This window comes from Pleurodeles waltl, chromosome 4_2 (assembly GCF_031143425.1).
Source record: "Pleurodeles waltl isolate 20211129_DDA chromosome 4_2, aPleWal1.hap1.20221129, whole genome shotgun sequence".
In the NCBI taxonomy this organism is placed as follows: Eukaryota; Metazoa; Chordata; class Amphibia; order Caudata; family Salamandridae; genus Pleurodeles; species Pleurodeles waltl.
The window spans coordinates 852,863,560-852,885,249 of record NC_090443.1 but is presented as its reverse complement, the minus strand read 5'-3'; the positions used below and the strand labels follow the sequence as shown (position 1 = coordinate 852,885,249).

Here is a 21,690-nt window from a genome sequence, read left to right as displayed (position 1 = left end):
GCTAAGATTTTCACTAAATGCCTATCCTTATCAAGACAACCACTTTTTGAAAGCTACATCTAGAGCAAAGGGAATAACTCTGTTGATGACATAGAAACAAATGGGATGATCTGTAACAGGATCAAATTTTGGGTCCCTCAAAGTCTGATTCACAACAGTCTTCAAGTGTCACAGAAGAGTCCTCCTTGTAGTGTGTAAGTCTTGGCCACTATTAATGTGCGTGTTCCATGGTTCTTGTGAGGGCATGTTTAATCATGTCTGCTAACTGCACCAGGCATGTCAATTAACATTGATTAAGTTCTCATTTGTTCTTTCTTGGTGCAGAATCTCTATATTCCTTATCTAATTCAATTATTCAAGAACAATTAGTGCATTTTCCATTGTACTTTTTGTCAGAAACTGTTTCTTTGAATCAAGACTGCATTCTCCCAGTGTATAAACAGTGTTTATAGTCATAATTCTGTTATAAGTTTATATACGAACCTTATTGTTCATATAAAGGACATGTAAGCAACAAAGCATTATACGTAATGTGCGTTAGAAACTGGGATACTGGTTGACTGGGGGTTGAACCCTGGTCAAGCAGCAACCGCAGTCCTTATCAGGGTAAGGCACAAACAAGCCCCAAATTAACCTGTGCTCAACTTTCTCGTAGCTTGGCACAGAGCAAAGGGAATGTTTAAAATATTTGTGCAACACTTCAAAAAGTAAAACAGTGAAAACACCACACAAAAAGATCCTACACCAGGTTAGAAAAATAGAGCTTAATTTAGTAGATAAAACAAGTCCAAACAACAAAAATCCAATCAGTAGAACCGGAGTTATGAATTTTTAAAGAATAAAGTGAAAATAGCACCTAAAAGCAGAAAGTGCAAACCACGTTTATCTGGTTGCACTGGACCGGGTCAAAGTAAAAAAATCAGGCTGACCAAAATGGAGCACAGGCCGGATACAGTCCCATATTAGTCCAGCTGAAGTTTTACCTTCTCAAGTTTTGTGCAAAGAGTCCCTTTCGCATTGGAGAGGGTCTCGAGGAGCAAGGAGAGTGCGGGGGTCAGAGTGGCATTAAGAGCAGACCAGTTGTCAGGGATAGGCAGGCTGGAGCTTCTTGTTGATGGTCCTTCTTGGGTGATCAATGTGTGCTGTGTGAAGAGATGGGCTGGCGGCAGTAAGCACTGAATTTAGCTGCGAGTGGCTTGGTTCTGGTGCAGACTTGCACTTTCACAGTCACAAAGAGCCCAAAAGCTTGACTTAAAGAGCCTATGAGCTACACCAAGGGTCCAGGACCTGAGAGGCACCACTCAGGGGTTAGGAACCCAAAGCAGTTGGGTCCAGAAGCTGTTTGTGGAACCTTTCTATGTCCCTGAGACGCAGACCAGGAGGCCTACAGACTAGTCATTTGAGTCACTTTGGGACCCTGGGTTCAAAATGGAATTGCAGGTCAAGTTCTTCCCCAGGCAAAAGGGTAGCAGGCCAGCTCAGAAGGGCAGCAGTTCCTTCAGAGCACCAGTCCAGTAGAGTGGCAGTCCTTGTAGGAGCAGCAGACCTTCTTCCTGACAGAATATTCACAGGCCCAGAAATGTATTGAAGAGTTGGTATCTGATGTCCTTCTTGTGTACCCTGGAACCCTGGTTCTGGAAGGCAGGAAAAGCTTCTAGGCAGTGGCTTTGAAGTACATGGAATTCCCTACCTCTCCTGTCCTGGCTACAAGCTGGCTGAAGTGAAGATGTAGGTTCATTAAGCCGTTTTTGTGAAGGCGGAGCATAAGCTATTTAGTTGTAGGTGGGTCTGTGCTCAGCTCCGTGCTCCTATCCTGTCAGCAGAAGGTCCATCCAGGCGCACCAAATCCCTCTATTGTGTGACTGTCTGGGAGGAATTCACAAAATCTATCTGTCAGTTACACCCAGTCATGTGACCCAAGACAGGCTACAGGCACAAAAGGGCTAAGGGCAGGAAAATGCCAACTTTCTAAAAGTGTCATTTTCAAAATTGTAATTTAAAATCCAACTTCACTATATGTTAGGATTTTAAATTCCGAATCCAGAGACACCAAATATGAACCCAGTTATCTCTTCCCATTTGGAAATTCCACTTTTGAAATGTGATAAGGCAACTCCAAGGTTATCCTATAGGAAAGCTAGGCCTCACAGTAGTGAAAAACAAATTTGGGAGTTTTTCACTACCCGGACATGTAAAACATAAATGTACATGTCCATTCTTTTGATTACATAATCCCTACTCTGTGGGCTACATAGGGCCTACCTTCGGTGTAACCTATATGTAATAAAAAGGGAGTTTAAAGCTTGACAAGGGGAGTTTAAATGCCAAGTCGACATGGCAGTTTGAAATTGCATTTAGGTTGCCATGGCAGGGTAGGGACATGTTTTACATTGCTACTTAAGTGGGTGGCACAATAGATGCTGCAGGCCACCTGGTAGCATTTAATTTACAGGCCCTGGGAATATGGAATACCACTGTACAAGGGACTTATAAGTAAATATGCCAGTTAGGTATAAGCCAATTTAATCATGTTTTAGAGGTGAGAGCATAAGCATTTTAGCGCTGGTTAGCAGTGGTAAAGTGTGCAGAGTCATAAGGCCAGCAAAAATATGGTCAGCAAAAATGAAGGAGGTGAAGCAAAAGGTTTGGGAGAAGACCACCCTAAGGCTGACAGGCCTAACTTGTGTCGCTCTGCTTATTCAAGCAAGATATCTGCAGAGAATCTAAATACCTTAAATATCCAACAACTGGTTTCAGCATAAGATAAGCATTCATCACTTTAAACCATCTAATTCATGCTTATAGAATGTTGCTCTGTTCTGGCACACTGTGCTCTAATTAGTTGCTTGTTCTTCTTCTGTAGGAGAGGGCGTCACTTTTGTGCAAGCTACAGCTTCAATATATAAACTTACCCAAACCGTCCATTCAGCCTTTATCCAAAATTATTTATTGTGAACACAAAACTACATAATTCTATAAAAAGTTGGCCCTTTGCTACTGTACCAGATGACTGATATTCCACAACAACCTTGCCATCAATCAGAAGGTTGACTCTGGGAATGTTGTAATTAATATGCTCTATTTACCTGCTACGGCACCTGAGAGTAATGGAGTGTGTCAGTGTGCCATCCTGAAAGTTAATCCACATTTACCATTGCGATATGATAGTATGTTGTCTTGTTTTCAGGTCTTTCGAATATGATGTCAGATGGTGAATTTCTTCGAACCAGTTGTGGTTCTCCAAACTACGCTGCTCCAGAAGTTATTTCTGGCAGGTAAGTTAACAAACAAGAAAAGCTTGCTTGCAAAATGTATATTTAATGTTTTATCAGTTTGTTGATAGCAAGAATCTATAACATACTTTCAAATAAGTACTTTACGTAGATTACACTTAAACTCAAGGACATTTCTTTTGTTGGAGTACAACATATGTATTAAATGATGGCAGGAGGCCACCATCAGGATTCCTCTGGTCAAGTCAGTAGCTGCAATTAATAAAAACTGTATATAAGGTCTGATTAAACCACCACCAGATTTCTCAATTGCAGACTGGTGATATTGCATTTTGGAATGCTTCAAAGTATTCTTCTACATAAGCTCACATTCTAGAGTCTCAGGATCCTGATTTTGTTCAATGTTATTTTTGAAGCATATTCAAGCGGGCACACTTGGCAGATATACTTATATCAGAAGGAATCTCCAAATATCCAGTCAGTCAGAACAATACAGGTTAGCTATTCCCAAATTTTCTTTGTTGTGGTGTGGGCTATGCTTTCAGAATTAGGGATGCACAGATACTGTACTGAAACTGCATTCCCATAGTCATCTTAAATGTCAAAATTGCTACAATATGTTAATGGTAATCGCACTAAAAGTCAAAATAAGTTTGTTGTTTGATTAGTCAAAACTATTGCAATGATAACACTGTGAATGAAAGTAAAAAAACAGTTCATATCAAGCACTAATGTTTGACCGCCTGAGGCATATTTTACAATATTTAAAAAGCAAGTTGGCCATAGCACTGCAGGCGAAGGTAGCAAGGTTTTTACCACACAGTGTAAGATAAGAACCTACAGAGAACAAATTTAACACACTACGGTTTTATACATAGCCATAAGTAAAAAGCTTGGGGAAAGAAAAGTTGACCTTGTAATCTAAATGCAGGATAGCAACACATAAAAGAGATAATATCCACTTCTATACAGCAACTGCAAGAAAAGGCAGCCCTTCCCATTCAAAAGAGTGTGATTGGTAACACAAGAAATCTTCAAGTACAAGTAGTTTACCCTATCTTGTGTCAATAGTGGGTTAATGAAATATTCCTAAGGTACCTGTGACATGGATGCCCTTACACACATGTCAATTTTTTGTTCAGACATTCAAAAGATTCTCTTTACATCAATCGATATCAGGGTTCTCCTTTAACTACCATCTAAACAGTAAATTCCAAGAAGTGGAATCAGACACATTTGTTGATAAGGGTATTACATGTCAGTGGCAATGGTCAGAAAACTATGATTCATCATTATATGGTCATAATCACATGTGACACTTCAGAACCGCCACTGTTGCACTATGTGCTCTGAACATACATTTACACAAACAAAGCAGTTCTCCAGAGTAATCACTCAAAACCCTAAACTGGTTGAACAATAGTGCTCCTGTCACACAGTCATCTGGTTTCCAACCAAATGGATGACACTGGAGCCAGTGCTTGGCCCTACTCCCAAATCTAGAAGAAGTCGGGACAAAATAACAAATAAGAAAACTTGCACTATTCTGCTAAACAGGATCGTGATTTCTTGTCCTTCTGATTTTATTGAAGATGAATGTTTGCTAGTCAGTACTTCTGGCTATCATGAAAAATCAATGAAAGGTTTCTTAAATAATCATAACATGGGAGCAGATGAATCAGATACTCTAGAGAAATCTTAAGGAACTCGAAGAAGAACTGGAAGTACTAGCTAGAATTAAGTCACTTCACAGAAAACTCAGAACGTAGGTTGGAGTTAATGGCACTCCAAAAACCAGCAATCAACACATATTTTTAGAATCACAGACATTCACAAGAAAATAGAAAACTAGGTTTCTCTGAGCACATAAGGTGGAAGTTAAACAATTCTCAAAGTATGTTTGAGACCAGGTTGCTATTGGAATTTGATTACATTAAAAACTACATGAACTTGAAACAAGACTTGAAGGGGCACAAAGAGCCTCATTACGAGTTTGGAGGTCGGTCCGCCAGACCACCATGGTGGCAGTCTTTTAAACAACGACAGGCTGACGTTCCCAAGACCGCCAGATTATGAGTTCCCCACAGGGCTGCCGTGATGGGTGGGGGGAGACAGGGGGCAATATAATGGAGCTACTGCCGGCCATGCATCCCTACCTGTCAGCATGACGGGCAAACTATGCTCATGCACCAATTCATGCATGGGACACAGTGGACCTCGGAAATCCCAAGTATTTTGGGGGCCCACATTTACCCCCACCTCACCCTAAATGGGGGTGTACCTCCTAGGGCTCCCTGTTTTAAGCCCCTTACCTGCCTCACCACCAAGCTTTCCATGGCAGTTGGATCGCTTTTGAGGTCCTGCAGGTCGTAATGGCCATGGCGGTCCCAATATTAGGATCTCCAACATTGGCCACCCTGATCAGGACCGCCGCGGTCCCCGCCACACTGACAATGGCAGTGCAGGCAGTCTGCTAGCAGTCCTCTGGCGGTCTGGCTGCCAAACTCGTAATCGGTAGTCTGACTACCAAAGTTGCGGTGATCGGACCACCACTGCTACCATGGCGGTCCACGGACCGCCAAACACGTAATAAGTCCCACAGTTGGAATACTAACTTTCCCAAGATTGTGCTTTACACAAAGGCTAGGACTTGATTATGTACAACGGGACACAAGGTTATGATGCCAGCTTTCCCTAGGCTGTGTTCCGTACATAGATCAGGACTCGGCAATATACTTTCACATGAAACAGAATTGTTCTTGGTACAAGGTTGGAGTTATCAACACTCACAGGATTACACTTTGTACGTTGACAAACACTTGAAAACACTACAATGTGAGAAACAAGGTTGTATCGAGACACAAGGTTGGAATCACTGAGATTTCCAAGATTGTGTTAGAAACATAGATTAGAGTTAAGAGACACTCCCAAAACAGTCTAGATACACGGTTACTGCTGAAACAGCAGTTGGAGCCGCAGTCACTTCCAATATATAATAGAAAACACTGTTAAACTCAGTTCAGTGTTGAGCCGTAAACACTCCTAAGGTATGCTAGAAAACACAGTAATACTCAGTTCACAAATTGGAGGTACAGGTGATTCAGGAGATAGTCTCTATTCCATGGGCAAACAGTTCAGAGAACCAAGACTTGGAGAAAGAGTCCATAGACAGAAGCAAGGTGAATAATGGACAAGCCTGAAATGACTACTAAAAATGAGTGTGCACTAACCTGGGAACAAGTACTTAACCTGAGAAATACTTCACAGGAAACCAGAGGCAGCAGATGGGTCGTTGCTAGAAGTTAGAGAAGAGGCAGAATCGTAGCTCATGGAGGAGAGACTCTCAAGGGTTTCTGGAGTCAGGATCTTGGAGTCATTGGAAAGGGCCTGGAAGACTAGAACGTCAGATGATTTCCAGAAGACTTGGCAGATTGTATAGAAACAAGGTGCACAGAAATGAAGCAAGGATGGTCCAGGTGACTTGGAGATGAGTGCAGGGACAAATCTTGTGCTGAACAGGAGCACAGGAGATCCAGGCAATTCGGGAGGTCAGTGCAGGGAAGCTGCTTACGCAGCACTTGACGGAGACTTGTGAGGGTCCGGTATCTGGTATGAGGCCAAGCCTGATGTAAGTTCAGAGGGGCTATTTATACAGGAAGCCAAGAGTGTTCCAGAAAGGCACATGCCCCACATGAAGGCTTCCAAAGGAACCTGGGAAGAGTCACGTGTTACATACAAATGAGCATGGCTTAACAGGCAGCAGGTGAAAATGGTAATTGACAACAACAATTAGAATGGAACCCAAATGCATGATGGTACATCCTAATGGTCTACAGTGGAAGCATGCCTATCCTAAAAGGGCACGTAATATCTGCAGGTGCAAACTAGATGAAAGTTGCATAGCAACACACACAGGAGGGTCAGTGGTTCAGGTCTAACAGAAGGGGGAGTCATGGAGCTTTTGAGATGGAAAGGCACCACAGTGGAAGGAATAACATGAGTCCAGTGAGTAATACCCACCATGTAGAGGGCACAAGATTGAGTTGTGACAGTTCCTACTCAGTATTGAACACATATCTTACGTAAGTGATGAAATATGTATTTCAGATACTAAAAAGTCATTGTTTTCTTGTGTCCCAGATATTGCCAGTGCATTGAAGTAAGCCTCATCCGGGTATTTTCTTTTGCTGTATGGTAGCCCAACACGCAGAGCATTAGCATTCTTTGAACTTGCATTGGTATTGAAGTGAGGTTCAGTGCATGTGACTTTTCTCATTTGCATGCTTAATTGGGAGCTGACTTGTTGACGTGCTATATGCAAAATTTAATAGTAATTTGGGTATCCACCCGATTGTGTTGTTGCCAATTATGGTATCGGCTGATGACTTGGTGTAGTTCGTGATAGAGTATTTCCATGAGGGAATCATGAAATGTTTGTGACTTGAAGAACTAGTGGGCATATTTATACCCCATTTGCACTGAATTGGCATCATTTTTTTAATGCAAACTCGGCGCAAAATGAACTCCATATTTATATTTTGACGTTAGACCTGTCTTACATCAAAATATGGGAGTTTGCACTATTTTTTAGATGCGTGAACCTACCTTGTATCAATGAGATGCAAGGTAGGCGTTCCCATTTAAAAAATGATGCTAACCCCATAGCCCCATATTTATCCCCCGTGCTAAAATAATGCACGGTGGGAGGAGGGTCTAAATAATGGTGCAAAGCTTGCGTTGTACTATAATTTAACGCCTGGGTCAGACCACCCCCACCCACACCAGAGGGACACCGGAGGATGGGGGACCCCATCCCAGGTAAGTAGGGTAAGTATAGGTAAGTAATTTTATATTTGTAATTAAAGTGACATCGGGGGCCCAACTTGGGGCCCTCTGCATGGCACAGGGTGCAATGGCCATGCCCAGGGAACACTGGTCCCTTGTGCTGGCTATTGTGGTGGTGGGTATGACTACCGTCCTTTCTAAGACAGGAGTCATGTGGTATGGATGGTTTTGCATCAGAAAATGACGCTAGGCTGGTTAGAGTAATCTTTTTTTACTCTAACCAGCCTAACGTCATTTTTTGGTGCAAAACCCCCTTCTCCCATCCCGCCAGCCCGACCTGGCTAACGTTATTTTTTTTTTACGTTAGCCCACCCTTTGCACCGGCTTGCAACATTCCATAAATATGGTGACCGGCTGGTGCTCAGGAATGGCGCAAGCTGGAGCTAAACTTTTTGGTGCAAAACTGCATTAGTGCAGTTTTGCACCAAGAAGTACAAATATGCCCTTCGGTGTGGCTGAGTAAGTGGAAATTACTTTCTGAGCTTAGTTGTTTGTACATATATATATATATATATATATATATATATATATGTTTTTAGGTACACTTATTACTATTGGTTCGTGTGTGATGTCTCAAAGAGGCCCTGACCAATTTCAGGCTGAAGCACATCGGCCATCATAACAAGAGAAGTCCCCGCTTGAATGTGTAAATCTTTGGACTATGCTTCCTAGAAATAAATTAGGCTGTAATGGGATTACCTTTGGGCGTATTCAGTGCTTAATTTGAGCCAGTAGTTGCTGGTGAGGGCCAAAGGGACTTGTTTTCGGGGACCAGCACTTAATTTTACTGTACCAGACATTTACAACAGCAAGAAAGAGAAAAACACCAAAAAAGGAAAGAGGGAGTAAGCCAAAGATGGAAAACCCATCACTCAGGGAGAAAGTAGGAACCTGCAAGAGTTAAATAAAGGGGCAGGAAGTGTTTGGTATCGATTAAAGAGCCGTGAGCTGGATTTCTGACTATACAGCCTTGGTATTTATCATGGCAAAATTCGATTGCACTGGCCGCAGGCTTCTCTGCAGAGCTGTGGGCACTGGCACTCTTTCTTTTACAAGTTAAGCACTGAGGGCCAGATGTACTAACATTGGTAACAGTGATTACCAAATAGCAAATTTTTACAAATCACTTTTTGGTAATCGTTATTACCAATGTACTAAAGTTATGTCTTCCTATTATTTCCTAACTACTGATTCGTAGTGGGTTGCAAATAGACCTACACAGTGCTTAATTTTTGGTTGTTATTGCAGGGGCAGGGCACCAGCACTTATTTATGAGGGCCGGCGCTTATTTTCTGTCTCAAGCTTTTACTGAGAGCAAAAGACACATATTGGAAATACAGTGGAAGAGAAAAACGAAAAAGCTTCACTATGGGAGAAAGCAAAGATCTGCAAGAGTGAGCTGAAGGGCAGGGAGTGGCTGCAAATGGATTAAAGAGACCCGATATGGCTTTAGGATTATGCTGCCTAAATATTCCATGTTTACAAATTTAATTGCAGTAGCTGCATGTTTAAGAGGAGAGCTTTGGGCACCGGCATGTTTTTATTTACAAATTAAGCACTGGACCTACATCATGAACATTAATGAGATCACAATTTTTGAACCACTAAGATTCACTGCCATCATAGGGATGGTGGCCTGCTGGGATCAGCAGACCACCATGTCTGTGATTGGTTTTAAATAAAGCAATCATTTTTTTCAATGTAAATGCAGTCAGTTTTCCTTAAAGAAAAATGGGATCTGTTTAAAAAAAAAAAAAAGTTTCATTTTTATGATACCACTGCCTGCTGTTAAAACATATTTCTTTAAACATTCTCGAGAGGAAGGCTTCCCAAGGCGACCCCTTCCCTTTTGCCAATAGGTTACCACCAACTTTGAGTTTGGAAATATTGTACGAATGTTTTGCAACCTGATTTTGGTTGCAAACCATAGAACATACCTGTTGGATTCCCTATTCAGAAGGGACACTCTAAACATGTCCCTTCCAAATAGTGATTCTGTTTTTGGTTGCAAACCCAAACAGCAATTCACTAGAATAGCAGTTTGGTGTTTGTACATTTGAAAAAGCATTTTTTCATCACAGACCATTTTTGGCCGAACTAAGGTTTTGTACACCTAGCCCTGGGTGTATTTCACTTATGAAACGTCCATGGAAATATTTTGAAGAAGGAATACAAGCACATCTTCAAACATTAACATGACAACCATCTGCTTCCAATAAAAATGTTAAAATAAAAAATTAAAAAACACATATAATTTTAGTATAATACTCTGGGTGCTGACTTTTAGACAGGTGTACTTAGAACACTTACCCAAACCTTATTAAAACTTAAAAGCATAGGATTAGCAATACTGTCCCAGTCAGGTAAATAAACAAATGCCACTTCAAAAGGAATTTACAACAGCTTTGGCAGGAGAGAGGAGCTGACAAAGCTGTAATGTGACCTGTGCTCTCAGCTGGTAGTTCCACAAAGGCAACACTAAAGTAAAAATAAAGTAAAAACAAAATCTCTGGCACTGAATAGACTACCTGTTTTGGGGATCTGCTCCTTGTGAAAGGGCTCAATGCAATCATTCGAAGTTACCTAGTGGCTGAAGTAGGCTGACTCATTGCCCCATGCTGTATGCTGTAGTGAGTGGAGGCAAAATGTGAATGGCACAAGAACAGACTAGTCGATGAGAAAAAGTGGCTATAAGCCCCTTTATTTCAATCGGTTATGCATATAATTTTAGTAAAATTAAAGGATCTTGACTAATGCCAGACCTAAAAATAGTGTTTCATATCACCTATCAAGAATGTATTCAGAGAACGTCCAGCATATGAATACTATTAGCAAATATTTCCCAAGACAGAGCTAACATGTACAGTCTTGCACTATGACACAGGTCCCTTCAAAGAATCACACAATGCATGCTTCCCACTGCACAATTTATCATGGCAAAATTCGATTGCACTGGCCGCAGGCTTCTCTGCAGAGCTGTGGGCACTGGCACTCTTTCTTTTACAAGTTAAGCACTGAGGGCCAGATGTACTAACATTGGTAACAGTGATTACCAAATAGCAAATTTTTACAAATCACTTTTTGGTAATCGCTATTACCAATGTACTAAAGTTATGTCTTCCTATTATTTCCTAACTACTGATTCGTAGTGGGTTGCAAATAGACCTACACAGTGCTTAATTTTTGGTTGTTATTGCAGGTGCAGGGCACCAGCACTTATTTATGAGGGCCGGCGCTTATTTTCTGTCTCAAGCTTTTACTGAGAGCAAAAGACACATATTGGAAATACAATGGAAGAGAAAAACGAAAAAGCTTCACTATGGGAGAAAGCAAAGATCTGCAAGAGTGAGCTGAAGAGCAGGGAGTGGCTGCAAATGGATTAAAGAGACCTGATATGGCTTTAGGATTATGCTGCCTCAATATTCCATGTTTACAAATGTAATTGCAGTAGCTGCATATTTAAGAGGAGGGCTTTGGGCACCGGCATGTTTTTATTTACAAATTAAGCACTGGACCTACATCATGAACATTAATGAGATCACAAGTTTTGAACCACTAAGATTCACTGCCATCACAGGGATGGTGGACTGCTGGGATCAGCAGACCACCATGTCTGTGATTGGTTTTAAATAAAGCAATCATTTTTTTTCAATGTAAATGCAGTCAGTTTTCCTCAAAGAAAAATGGGATCTGTTTAAAAAAAAAGAAAAGTTTCATTTTTATGATACCACTGCCTGCTGTTAAAACATATTTCTTTAAACATTCTCGAGAGGAAGGCTTCCCAAGGCGACCCCTTCCCTTTTGCGAATAGGTTACCACCAACTTTGAGTTTGGAAATAAAGTACGAATGTTTTGCAACCTGATTTTGGTTGCAAACCATAGTACATACCTGTTGGGTTCCCTATTCAGAAGGGACACTCTAAACATGTCCCTTCCAAATAGTGATTCTGTTTTTGGTTGCAAACCCAAACAGCAATTCACTAGAATAGCAGTTTGGTGTTTGTACATTTGAAAAAGCATTTTTTCATCACAGACCATTTTTGGCCGAACTAAGGTTTTGTACACCTAGCCCTGGGTGTATTTCACTTATGAAACGTCCATGGAAACATTGTAAAGAAGGAATACAAGCACATCTTCAAACAGAGTGTAAATATTTGTCATTGAGTTGTTTTGCTGTAAATATATATTACATGTTGATAATGAAATGCACTCTTTCATGTGTGCATAATATATTATTATACAAAGTAAATGCCTATTAAGAAGGCTTTCATCACTTAAGTTAGATAATGTGTCCAATAGTGAGTAGTTTACGGTTTTGAGTGAGTAGTCTACAGGGAACTGCTTTGCTTCTGTTATTGTAGAGCCCAGGTTGCACTAGACTAGAGTGCTATTATCGGTATTTCCGCTATTTATATTTTATGAACATACATTTGGCATATAGCGCTTTTAGTTTTACTTTTAATGCAGGGCAATTAAGAACATCTTTTAGATGCAAGTGAGATTGTGGTGCAGGTTTTAATAATATAAACATTAAACATTGATCATACTGCTGAATCTAGAGAACAGTTTAGTTTGTCACAAATGGCAAATGCTCTGTAAGTCAAAGAGAGTAGCAATTTAACTTTTACTAATGCCATCAAGGCTGCCACTGATTTTAGCTTATTCTGGTGGACCCGTGTGGCTTCCTTTTGCCGCTCTACTACCAAGTTGGGGAGGAGAACTCCGCACATAAAAAGATAGGACAAACCTGTATTTTTATGTGCAGAGTGCTCAGCCCTGACTGCTGAGTCTCCGCAGTGGTAAAGCTATTATTAAAACGTTTAGTGGAGAATACTGAAAAAAGTACATTTACACAAGAGTGTAAGTTTACCTATGTGAATCAGGGCCCAAGAGTTGCTCAGAAAACGTATATGCACACGCACAGTACTGGAAATAAGCACCTAAATTTCAGCATCATTAAAAGGCGTAATGAAAGCTGATATATTTGTCATCATTTTACACTTTTTAAACGCCATTGCAATTTTGAAACATGCAGCACAATTAGTGGCTGAGTATGATTTTTTTCTCAAACCTCATTAGGCCCTCCATTAATCCAAGGCAACAACCCCTAAAGCGCGAGATACGAAAGGCAGTTTAGATTTCGATAGATCCATACCTAGTAAGTAATGTAGCCTAGAACCGTACAGTGTGCCCTGTGTGCGTGAATTGTTGGGTCAATCAGGAGCAAATCCGTCACTGCTCTCAATTTAATGTCTAATAAGTCTACAGCAAAGATGTCACCCAGTTTATTATGGGTCTATTTAGGGTTATTGTTGAGTGTTGAATGCTTCATGAATTTCAGGAGGATCTTGACTCAGTTCGTTTGAGATTAAGTTATTATTTAAATTTCTTGTGATCCAAAATTAAATGTACATGTAAAGATTCAGTAAAAAGTGGATGTGCTCAATTAAGTTGCTTCTCATCACCCCCTTTCACATCACTACATCACGTTTGGAGGCATACTTAAGTTTGTTTTAAAAAAAATGATGGGTCTTTAGTTATAAAAAACAAGTTTTCACTAGGTAAACCTGAATGTTTGACGTGGTTGCAGTAAATTGTGTTACTTGCAACTGCATAATAGTGTAGCTGTATATTTTGACAAACCCGCTTTAATGACAATGTCAAGAGAGAGGAGTCCCCCCAGAATATGGAACCCTTCCAAGCCTGAAAATGTTAGCAGATTACTCACCAATTTTCCTGAAAAAAGATTATATGAAAGTACACCAGCGGATAACTTGAAGCTACCAGGACAAGAAAGTCATAAGTCAGTTTTAGTACTGCACAGTTCCATTATGAGAAATGCAATAGTTGCTTGTCTGAGTTGATAAGGCCCCCTGATCACTAGTAGTACACTAGGAACCAAAGATGTGGTTTGAGCGTGTTGGTACAGATTCCCAGGGACAGTGGTCATTCCCATAAGGTATAGTTAATGGATTTGTGGATCATTTTACTTCTACCATTTGCTTTGTTACTTGAATTGCCCTCAAGTCGAAGTTTGGTAAACAAACTTTTCACCACGATAAGGTGTCATATGATTAACCTAGAGCCCATCAGATGTTAAAATAAAATCCCTTACAATTTACAGCTACATTGCATGCAAACAGCTGCAGGTTTTTGGTTGTGGTTTTACTTTGGGTGGGTGTTTTTATTATTATGGCAAGAAATTGCGTAGCCGTAAAGGTCACATTTCGCTGGTGGCACAAGAAGATTGCGGATCACAAATGGTTCTTCTCCAGATCCATCTTTCAACCTAATATGTTCTCCTTTCTTTCTTCTTTAGGTTGTATGCTGGTCCTGAAGTTGATATTTGGAGTTGTGGTGTGATACTATACGCTCTCCTTTGTGGAACCCTCCCATTTGATGATGAACACGTTCCTACCCTATTTAAGAAAATACGCGGAGGAGTATTTTACATTCCAGAATACTTGAACCGTTCAGTTGCCACACTTCTTATGCATATGATGCAGGTGGACCCCCTGAAACGGGCCACAATTAAAGACATAAGGTAAAACAGTACAATACGCAATAAGTAAAAAAACAAGGAATATATCTCAAACTGTTTTGTTTTTTAATCTCAGAAACTTTTTATTGAATGTTTATGAAAAAGATAAACATAAGAGCATAGCAAACGGTAAGCATTGTGTAAAATCATACATAAAGATGCATGAACTGTAATCACATAAACTCTTCTGGCTATATGGCAATAAGGATTGTTGCAGACCACATTTCACAGAAGGGGGAATATCACCACCAGGTGCTTTGTTCATGTGTGAACATGCTTACCAGAGGAAACTGAAATACCGGAAAAGTAAACAAAAAATAAAAAGCATAAAAATGTCATATGCTTTCAAACTTTGTTCTTATCAGATATTTTAGAATGTCGTTTATAATTGTTCACAGCTACAAAATTGCATGTTTGCCTTTCATTCAAAGACCTTCTCAGCTGAGAAAAGTATACAGTTTTCACCTTTGCAGGGAATATGACTTTTAATTCTGAAGCAAATCTGCTGCCGTCTTGCTATAAACAAAGTTAGAGAATGCGAATGTAGAGTTAACTTGATGTTTCTAGAGACTCAGTAAATGTTTGTGTTCTAACGGAGCATAAGCGTGATCGGGAAAACAGTGAAGTACAAAACTGGCAGCCAAGTAAAGCAACATCACTCTTATTTGGTGAAAGTAACATTGAGCAAATATAAAGTGAGGAGGTGATTACTGAGCAATAGCAAATACACGGGAGGCCAACTAAGGTGGCTCTCCCCACATTTGCATACACTTTGGAACTATTTATAACCACCTGCAGAAACACACGAAAAGCATTTAAATACATTGAACGTAAGTACAGCAAAAAGAGCAATTCTTCTATAGCACAGTTACCAGCTCACCCTGAATCAAGCACTCCTTGTACAATTGACAATGCATGTCAAAACACAAGACAGGCAGATGGGGCAAACACAATCAGTTATCAAAAGCAAATCATGGGTAACAATATAAAGCAAGCATTGGCAAAACCAGGTCTGACGTTGGCCACCAATCTTTTGGCAATTCTCGTTTTGTTTTTGAATGTTTTTTGTAAAATGTATTGTTCAAGAAGCTGTGAATGAAATAACCACAAGCTAATGGATGAAGTTCAAGTATAAGTATATTATACTTTTTTAAATTTAAAAAAATCTTGGCTAACACCAGACCTAAAAAACAGAACAAGACAGGCAACTAGAGACCATATCACAGTATCAGAGTGAAACATGAGTCGGAAAAGCCTATACATCTGGCCTTGGCAACATGGAGTGTGGTTGTTTTTATTTTACTTCTTTTGCAAGCACGTACACAAACACGAATAAAAGAATAACATTTTAACTTATTAACATGACAACCATCTGCTTCCAATAAAAATGTTAAAATAAAAAATAAAAAAACACATATAATTTTAGTATAATACTCTGGGTGCTGACTTTCAGGCAGGTGTACTTAGAACACTTACCCAAACCTTATTAAAACTTAAAAGCATAGGATTAGCAATACTGTCCCAGTCAGGTAAATAAACAAATGCCACTTCAAAAGGAATTTACAACGGCTTTGGCAGGAGAGAGGAGCTGACATAGCTGTAATGTGACCTGTGCTCTCAGCTGGTAGTTCCACAAAGGCAACTCTAAAGTAATAATAAAGTCAAAACAAAATCTCTGGCACTGAATAGACTACCTTTTGTGGGGATCTGCTCCTTGTGAAAGGGCTAAATGCAATCATTCGTAGTTACCTAGTGGCTGAAGTAGGCTGACTCATTGCCCCATGCTGTATGCTGTAGTGAGTGGAGGCAAAATGTGAATGGCACAAGAACAGACTAGTCGGTGAGAAGAAGTGGCTATAAGCCCCATTATGTCAATCGGTTATACATATAATTTTAGTAAAATTAAAGGATCTTGGCTAATGCCAGACCTAAAAATAGTGTTTCATATCACCGATCAAGAATGTATTCAGAGAACGTCCAGCATATGAATACTATTAGCAAATATCTCCCAAGACACAGCTAGCATGTACAGTCTTGCACTATGACACAGGTCCCTTCAAAGAATCACACAATGCATGCTTCCCACTGCACAATTTTCAGTATCAAGTCTCCCATGCACTCAAACACCCTGTAGCATGATTTGTCCTTTTCCTTGCCCATCCTAGAAAATGTTTTAAGAGACTTCTACAATTCAACCCATTACAACCTCAAAAGAAGTGCCATGACAACACATACCAGCCAATAGTTAGTCACAGCAGTTACTGGTCCCATTGTATATATGAGATTTTTATCTTCTCAAAGAGAATTCAGGTGCTAAAAGCAGCTGAATATTCCTTTTGAAAGCCCAGGTCAAAAAAGAGGACTCACTAGAGAGTCCACCTGGAACTACTGATTCCCTTGGTAATCCTTCATTTCTTAGTGGATCCCCAGGGCCGGATTTCCCTGCCCCATATTTACTGGTATCACCAGCACTGGGCCAGTCCTCTCAAAATACTTCAGGATGCGGTCTTCATGAATGGCATTCGAGTGTCCATGCAAATGTAAAGCAATGAACACTGAAACTGTGTCCTTTTAGGTGAGTCACACTACATCTAACCATACAGACAGTGCATGCTCAGGATCTGGAAGATGCTCATTACACTTACAATCCTCTAATAGGTAATAGTGGATGTCAGATAAAACTTCGCTTTTGATTGCCATATGCAGAACTAACTCCTAGGAAGGGGGGAGATAGAACAAAGGGCATATCCAGACAGGATACTCCAAGAGAGTCAGTAATGTACTCAAACGTTGCATAATGTGCCTGTATCCAATATATTTAGAAGTCAAGCATTGCCTCTGAGGCAGATGACAAGTGCCAAGTTGCAAAATATGGGAGCCAGGAGAGGATTACTAATTTTATGTCTTCTTCTTCAAAGACAAGAAGTAGTCCAACAACTACCTGATAATGCCTTTCTGCCAGTGACGTTCTCTCCTCGGCAGACTTATTCTTACTATCTTATATATATTGTCTGTGATTAGTTGAACTAAAGTTACTCTATGCCTCCACCATAGATACATGTGTCTAGCCCTGCGCATTGTTGTTTCCAGTGTTCCCACCCATCACCATTACTATCTATTTCATGATCTTTGTCCTAAATGTTTGAAGACTTAGGGGAAGAATTACTAAACGTGTCACCCAGCATAGCACAGCAGCCAAAAATGCTGCACGGCATTGCATGACAGGGAGGGAGCAGCACAGCACCATGGCTACAGAGATATGGTACTCTCGCTCCTTCTCCATAGGGTCAGCACATAATTTTGCTGCTGTGTGCAAGGATGTGTGTAAGTCTAGCATAGGTTTTGTACTCAAAGGGTTTCCTTCCACTGCAAAATACTATGCCTAGCCAACTTCTAAAACTTCTACTTTGCATGTGTGCTGAACAGCGCAGCACATATGCAAATCTGGAAAACCTTTAACACCTTAATGCCTGGTTTCAAAAGATGTTATTTTTGGTGCAAAACCCTGTTGCACATTTTTGGTAGATGGGGTATTTCCTATAAAAGGTGGGGGATTGCATGTGAATGCCCATGTAAAACCCTTTTGATGCTAAGTAACACAAAGCAGTGCTTTACCTTATTTTTAGTCAATTTCCAGAGCAAAACAAGCATTGTGCCGAAAAGTAAATAAAATAATAGGAAACACTTTTTTGCTTCACTTTTATAATGCAAACCCAACACAAAATGTTAGCAAATCACCCACTTATTTTTTTTATTTGGCCTTTCTTAGTGTCATTGAAACATATGCTCTTGGGAGATCTAGTGTTTCATTTATTCTTTATTATTTCACACTGTATCGTTATGTTTTGATTGATTCTTTTGTAGTTGTATTGTTTATATTTCATGTTTCAACTTTTTTTGTTTTACTGGACATTTTATATAATACCACCAATTCTAAGATTTCTTTTGCGTGAGGATGCATTTTAGTGGTATACTAAAGTTAAAAAAACAAGCACTACCCTCATACCATCTGCGTCATTCTGCCACTGATCCAACCTTCATCCAGAGTGATCAACTGGGGCAGCTTTCCCTTAAAGTGATTCACTGATTACAGTGTCTTTGTCATACTAAGTGTATGTGGTCTTTACCATTCTGACATTACAAAGCCTGGTCTCAAAATTCATCCATTGCCACTTTCTCCTACTTGGATGTACCCCCTTGCAGGTGCTCACATCCAATTATCTCATGTTCCTCAGAACACAAAACATTGCCATGCAGGACGAAAGGGTCCATTTTACTTTCTCCATTTCCATCATCCACCAATTTACATGTTTCTTTGCTGTTAACCACAGTAATCTGCGTGTGACTAAGGTGGCAGTCAAAGTCACTCTCTGCAGCCTTAGGTTGGCTGCAAATCCCTCTTGTGGTGGCACTCACATTAGCAGTAGAATGCTATGAAGTCTATGGAAGACGATATGTGTCAATAAAGTGCTTTGTTTTGAAGCATGATTTAAGACTCTGTTATAAAACAGTTTCATTATTATATATTAACTGGGTGTGTAAATGTCTGGTCTCTTCTGAAGATCAGATCAAGATGCGATTGAAAGTGGATGAAAACACCAGGCACTTGATTCACAGAGATTTTGTCATGTGTAGATGTGTCAGCAAGTAGATTTTTTAGGTGTGGCTTACATTTATAAAACTCCAGCTTTACTCCTGAAATCCAGGAGTGAGCCTTGACTGCTACAAGAATACATTGCAACCACATTTTTGTGATCTCTGCCCCGTGTTAGTAACAGGTATGCAGAGAGGGCCGTGAAAGCCTCAGTCAATTAATTTATTAGAAAGATATACACCTGTTAAACTGTATAAATGCACAGATTCACCTATTCCCTTCATTTCTCCTGTGATCCCTAGGAGAGAACACCTTCATTGGACAACACTAGACAATGGCTCATCTCCACAACTTGGAATTTACTGTCAATATCCAAAAGTTCTACCTCTGTTCTGCAGAGAGGCTGACCTTCATGGGGCGGTAATGAACATGATCTGCATGAACTTCCTACCCCTCAGAGGATCACAGATCTTGAGGAGATGACTAACTCAGGCTTGGATCCCAGTACTGTAGGTCTTGCATCTGATAGGCTTCATGCATCCTGCTGGTGGCACACGTCAGATGGTGTATAAGGGCCATTTAGGGGTGTCTGAAGTCACAGTGGTTCCACCATCAGAAGAGCCCAGTTGCTCCGGTGCAGATTTCCCACTCTGGTCAGTCAGATCTTCATTGGTGGATGAACACCTCCAGCATTTCAGTGGATTGTTCTTTCAGTCATATACAGGCCGAGATGACTGTGGCTATTATGATCACAGCTGCATCCTCGCTGGCTGGGGTTCCCATCTGTCTGCCATGACAACACAGGTCTTTAGTTTGTGTCAGAGCAACTCCTGCACACGTGTGCTGTAGCTTCGGATAGTCTGTCTTTCAATAAAGACATTTTTCCATTCATCTCAGGAAGTAAATTTCAAATTCTGTTGGACAACTCCACTACCATCCATTATATCAAGAGCAGGCCTGTGGTGGTTTAGTGATGGGGAATATTCTCAATGGCAGCTCACCTTACAGGCATCCTTAATGTACATGCAGATGATCTCAGCAATCTCTCACTTGAGGACCATGATTGGGAACTGTGTTCCAAGGTAATGGGGTGATCAATATGGGGCTACATTTATGGATCCCTTTGCCAGAGCACAGAACAGGGGATGTACACCATTTTGTGCCATACGCTTCCATCACAATTATTACCCAATCAGTCAATCAATCAAATATTTGTAAAGCACCACTTATCACCCGGTAGGTTTCAGGGTGCTGAAGGGGGACGCAGGTCAGTAGAAGAGCCAGGTCTTGAGGTCCTTCCTGAACTGAGCCAGCAAGGGTGACTGCCTGAGGTGAAGAGGCAGAATGTTCCAGGTCTGTACGGTGAGGTAGAAGAAGGATCTTCGTCCAGCCTTGTTCTTCCAGATCCTAAGGATGGTGGCGAGGGCCAGTTGAGCAGAGCAGAGTTGCCTGGGAGGTGCGTAGAAGGAGAGATGGTGGTTGAGGTCGGCAGGTCCTATGTTGTGTAGGGCCTTGTAAGCGTGTGTCAGAAGTTTGAAAGTGATGCGTTTGTTGACGGGGAGCCAGTGTAGATCTCTCACGTGGGTGGAGATGTGGCTGTGGGGGGTTGTCCAGGATGAGTCTGGCCTTGGTGTTCTGTATTCTCTGGAGCCTTGTTTGGAGTTTCTTGTTGATGCTGGCATAAAGTACATTGCCTTAGTCGAGTTTACTGCTGAGAAGTGCATGGCTGACTGTTCTTCTCATGTCAATAGGGATCCACTTGAAAATCTTACAGAGCAGGCTGAGTGTGTTGCAGCAGGACGATGAGATGGAGTTGACTTGGTGGATCATAGAGAGTGAGGAGTCGAGAATGATGTTGAGGTTGCGTGCGTGGTCGGTGGGTGTTCAGGCAGTTCCGAGGGCAAAGGGCCACCAGGAGTCATCCCAGGTGGTGGGGGTAGGGCGCAGGATCAGTAGCTCCATCTTATCCGAGTTGAGCTTGTGGCAGCTGTCTTTCATCCACTCTGGGACTACCTTCATTCCTTTGTGAAAGTTGCTTTTGGCTGTAGATGATTCGTCAGTAAGTGAGAGAATTAGCTGAATATCGTCTGCGTATGAGACGATGTTGAGCCCGTGTCTGACAATCTTGGAGAGTGGGTTCATGCAGACATTGAAGAGGGTGGGACTCAGAGAGGGAGTGACATAAGGTTCAACTGATCTGAGGTTCTGTTGTACACATTTTGGATGATCCTGTTTCTGTCAAAGGTATTGCTGAAGGTGTGGGAGGATTGAGTACAGCTGATTCTGATCACCACAGATTGGGCCAAGAGGATCTCGTACACCGATCTGTCAACTCTCAGCATGTGCTTTGAAAACTCTTTCATAAGATGAGGATTCTGCAGGAAGGTATATCTAGCAGAAGAAAAAGTTAACCTCCTGAAATGATATTTCTGGTGAATGCAAAATCAAAAGCAGATTCCTCACTACCATTTCTTCTC

General features: G+C 40.9%; 1 protein-coding gene across 2 annotated transcripts in view; it reads left to right on the top strand.

Moving 5' to 3' along the window:
* The window catches only part of PRKAA2 (protein kinase AMP-activated catalytic subunit alpha 2), a 275,147-nt gene that overhangs the window by 172,038 nt on the left and 81,419 nt on the right, over positions 1-21,690 (top strand). For both annotated transcript variants that reach the window (XM_069232599.1, XM_069232600.1), the window contains exons 5-6: positions 3,188-3,275; positions 14,398-14,622. In XM_069232599.1, the coding sequence (XP_069088700.1) occupies positions 3,188-3,275; positions 14,398-14,622 (313 nt within the window). The remainder of the gene's footprint in view (positions 1-3,187; positions 3,276-14,397; positions 14,623-21,690) is intronic.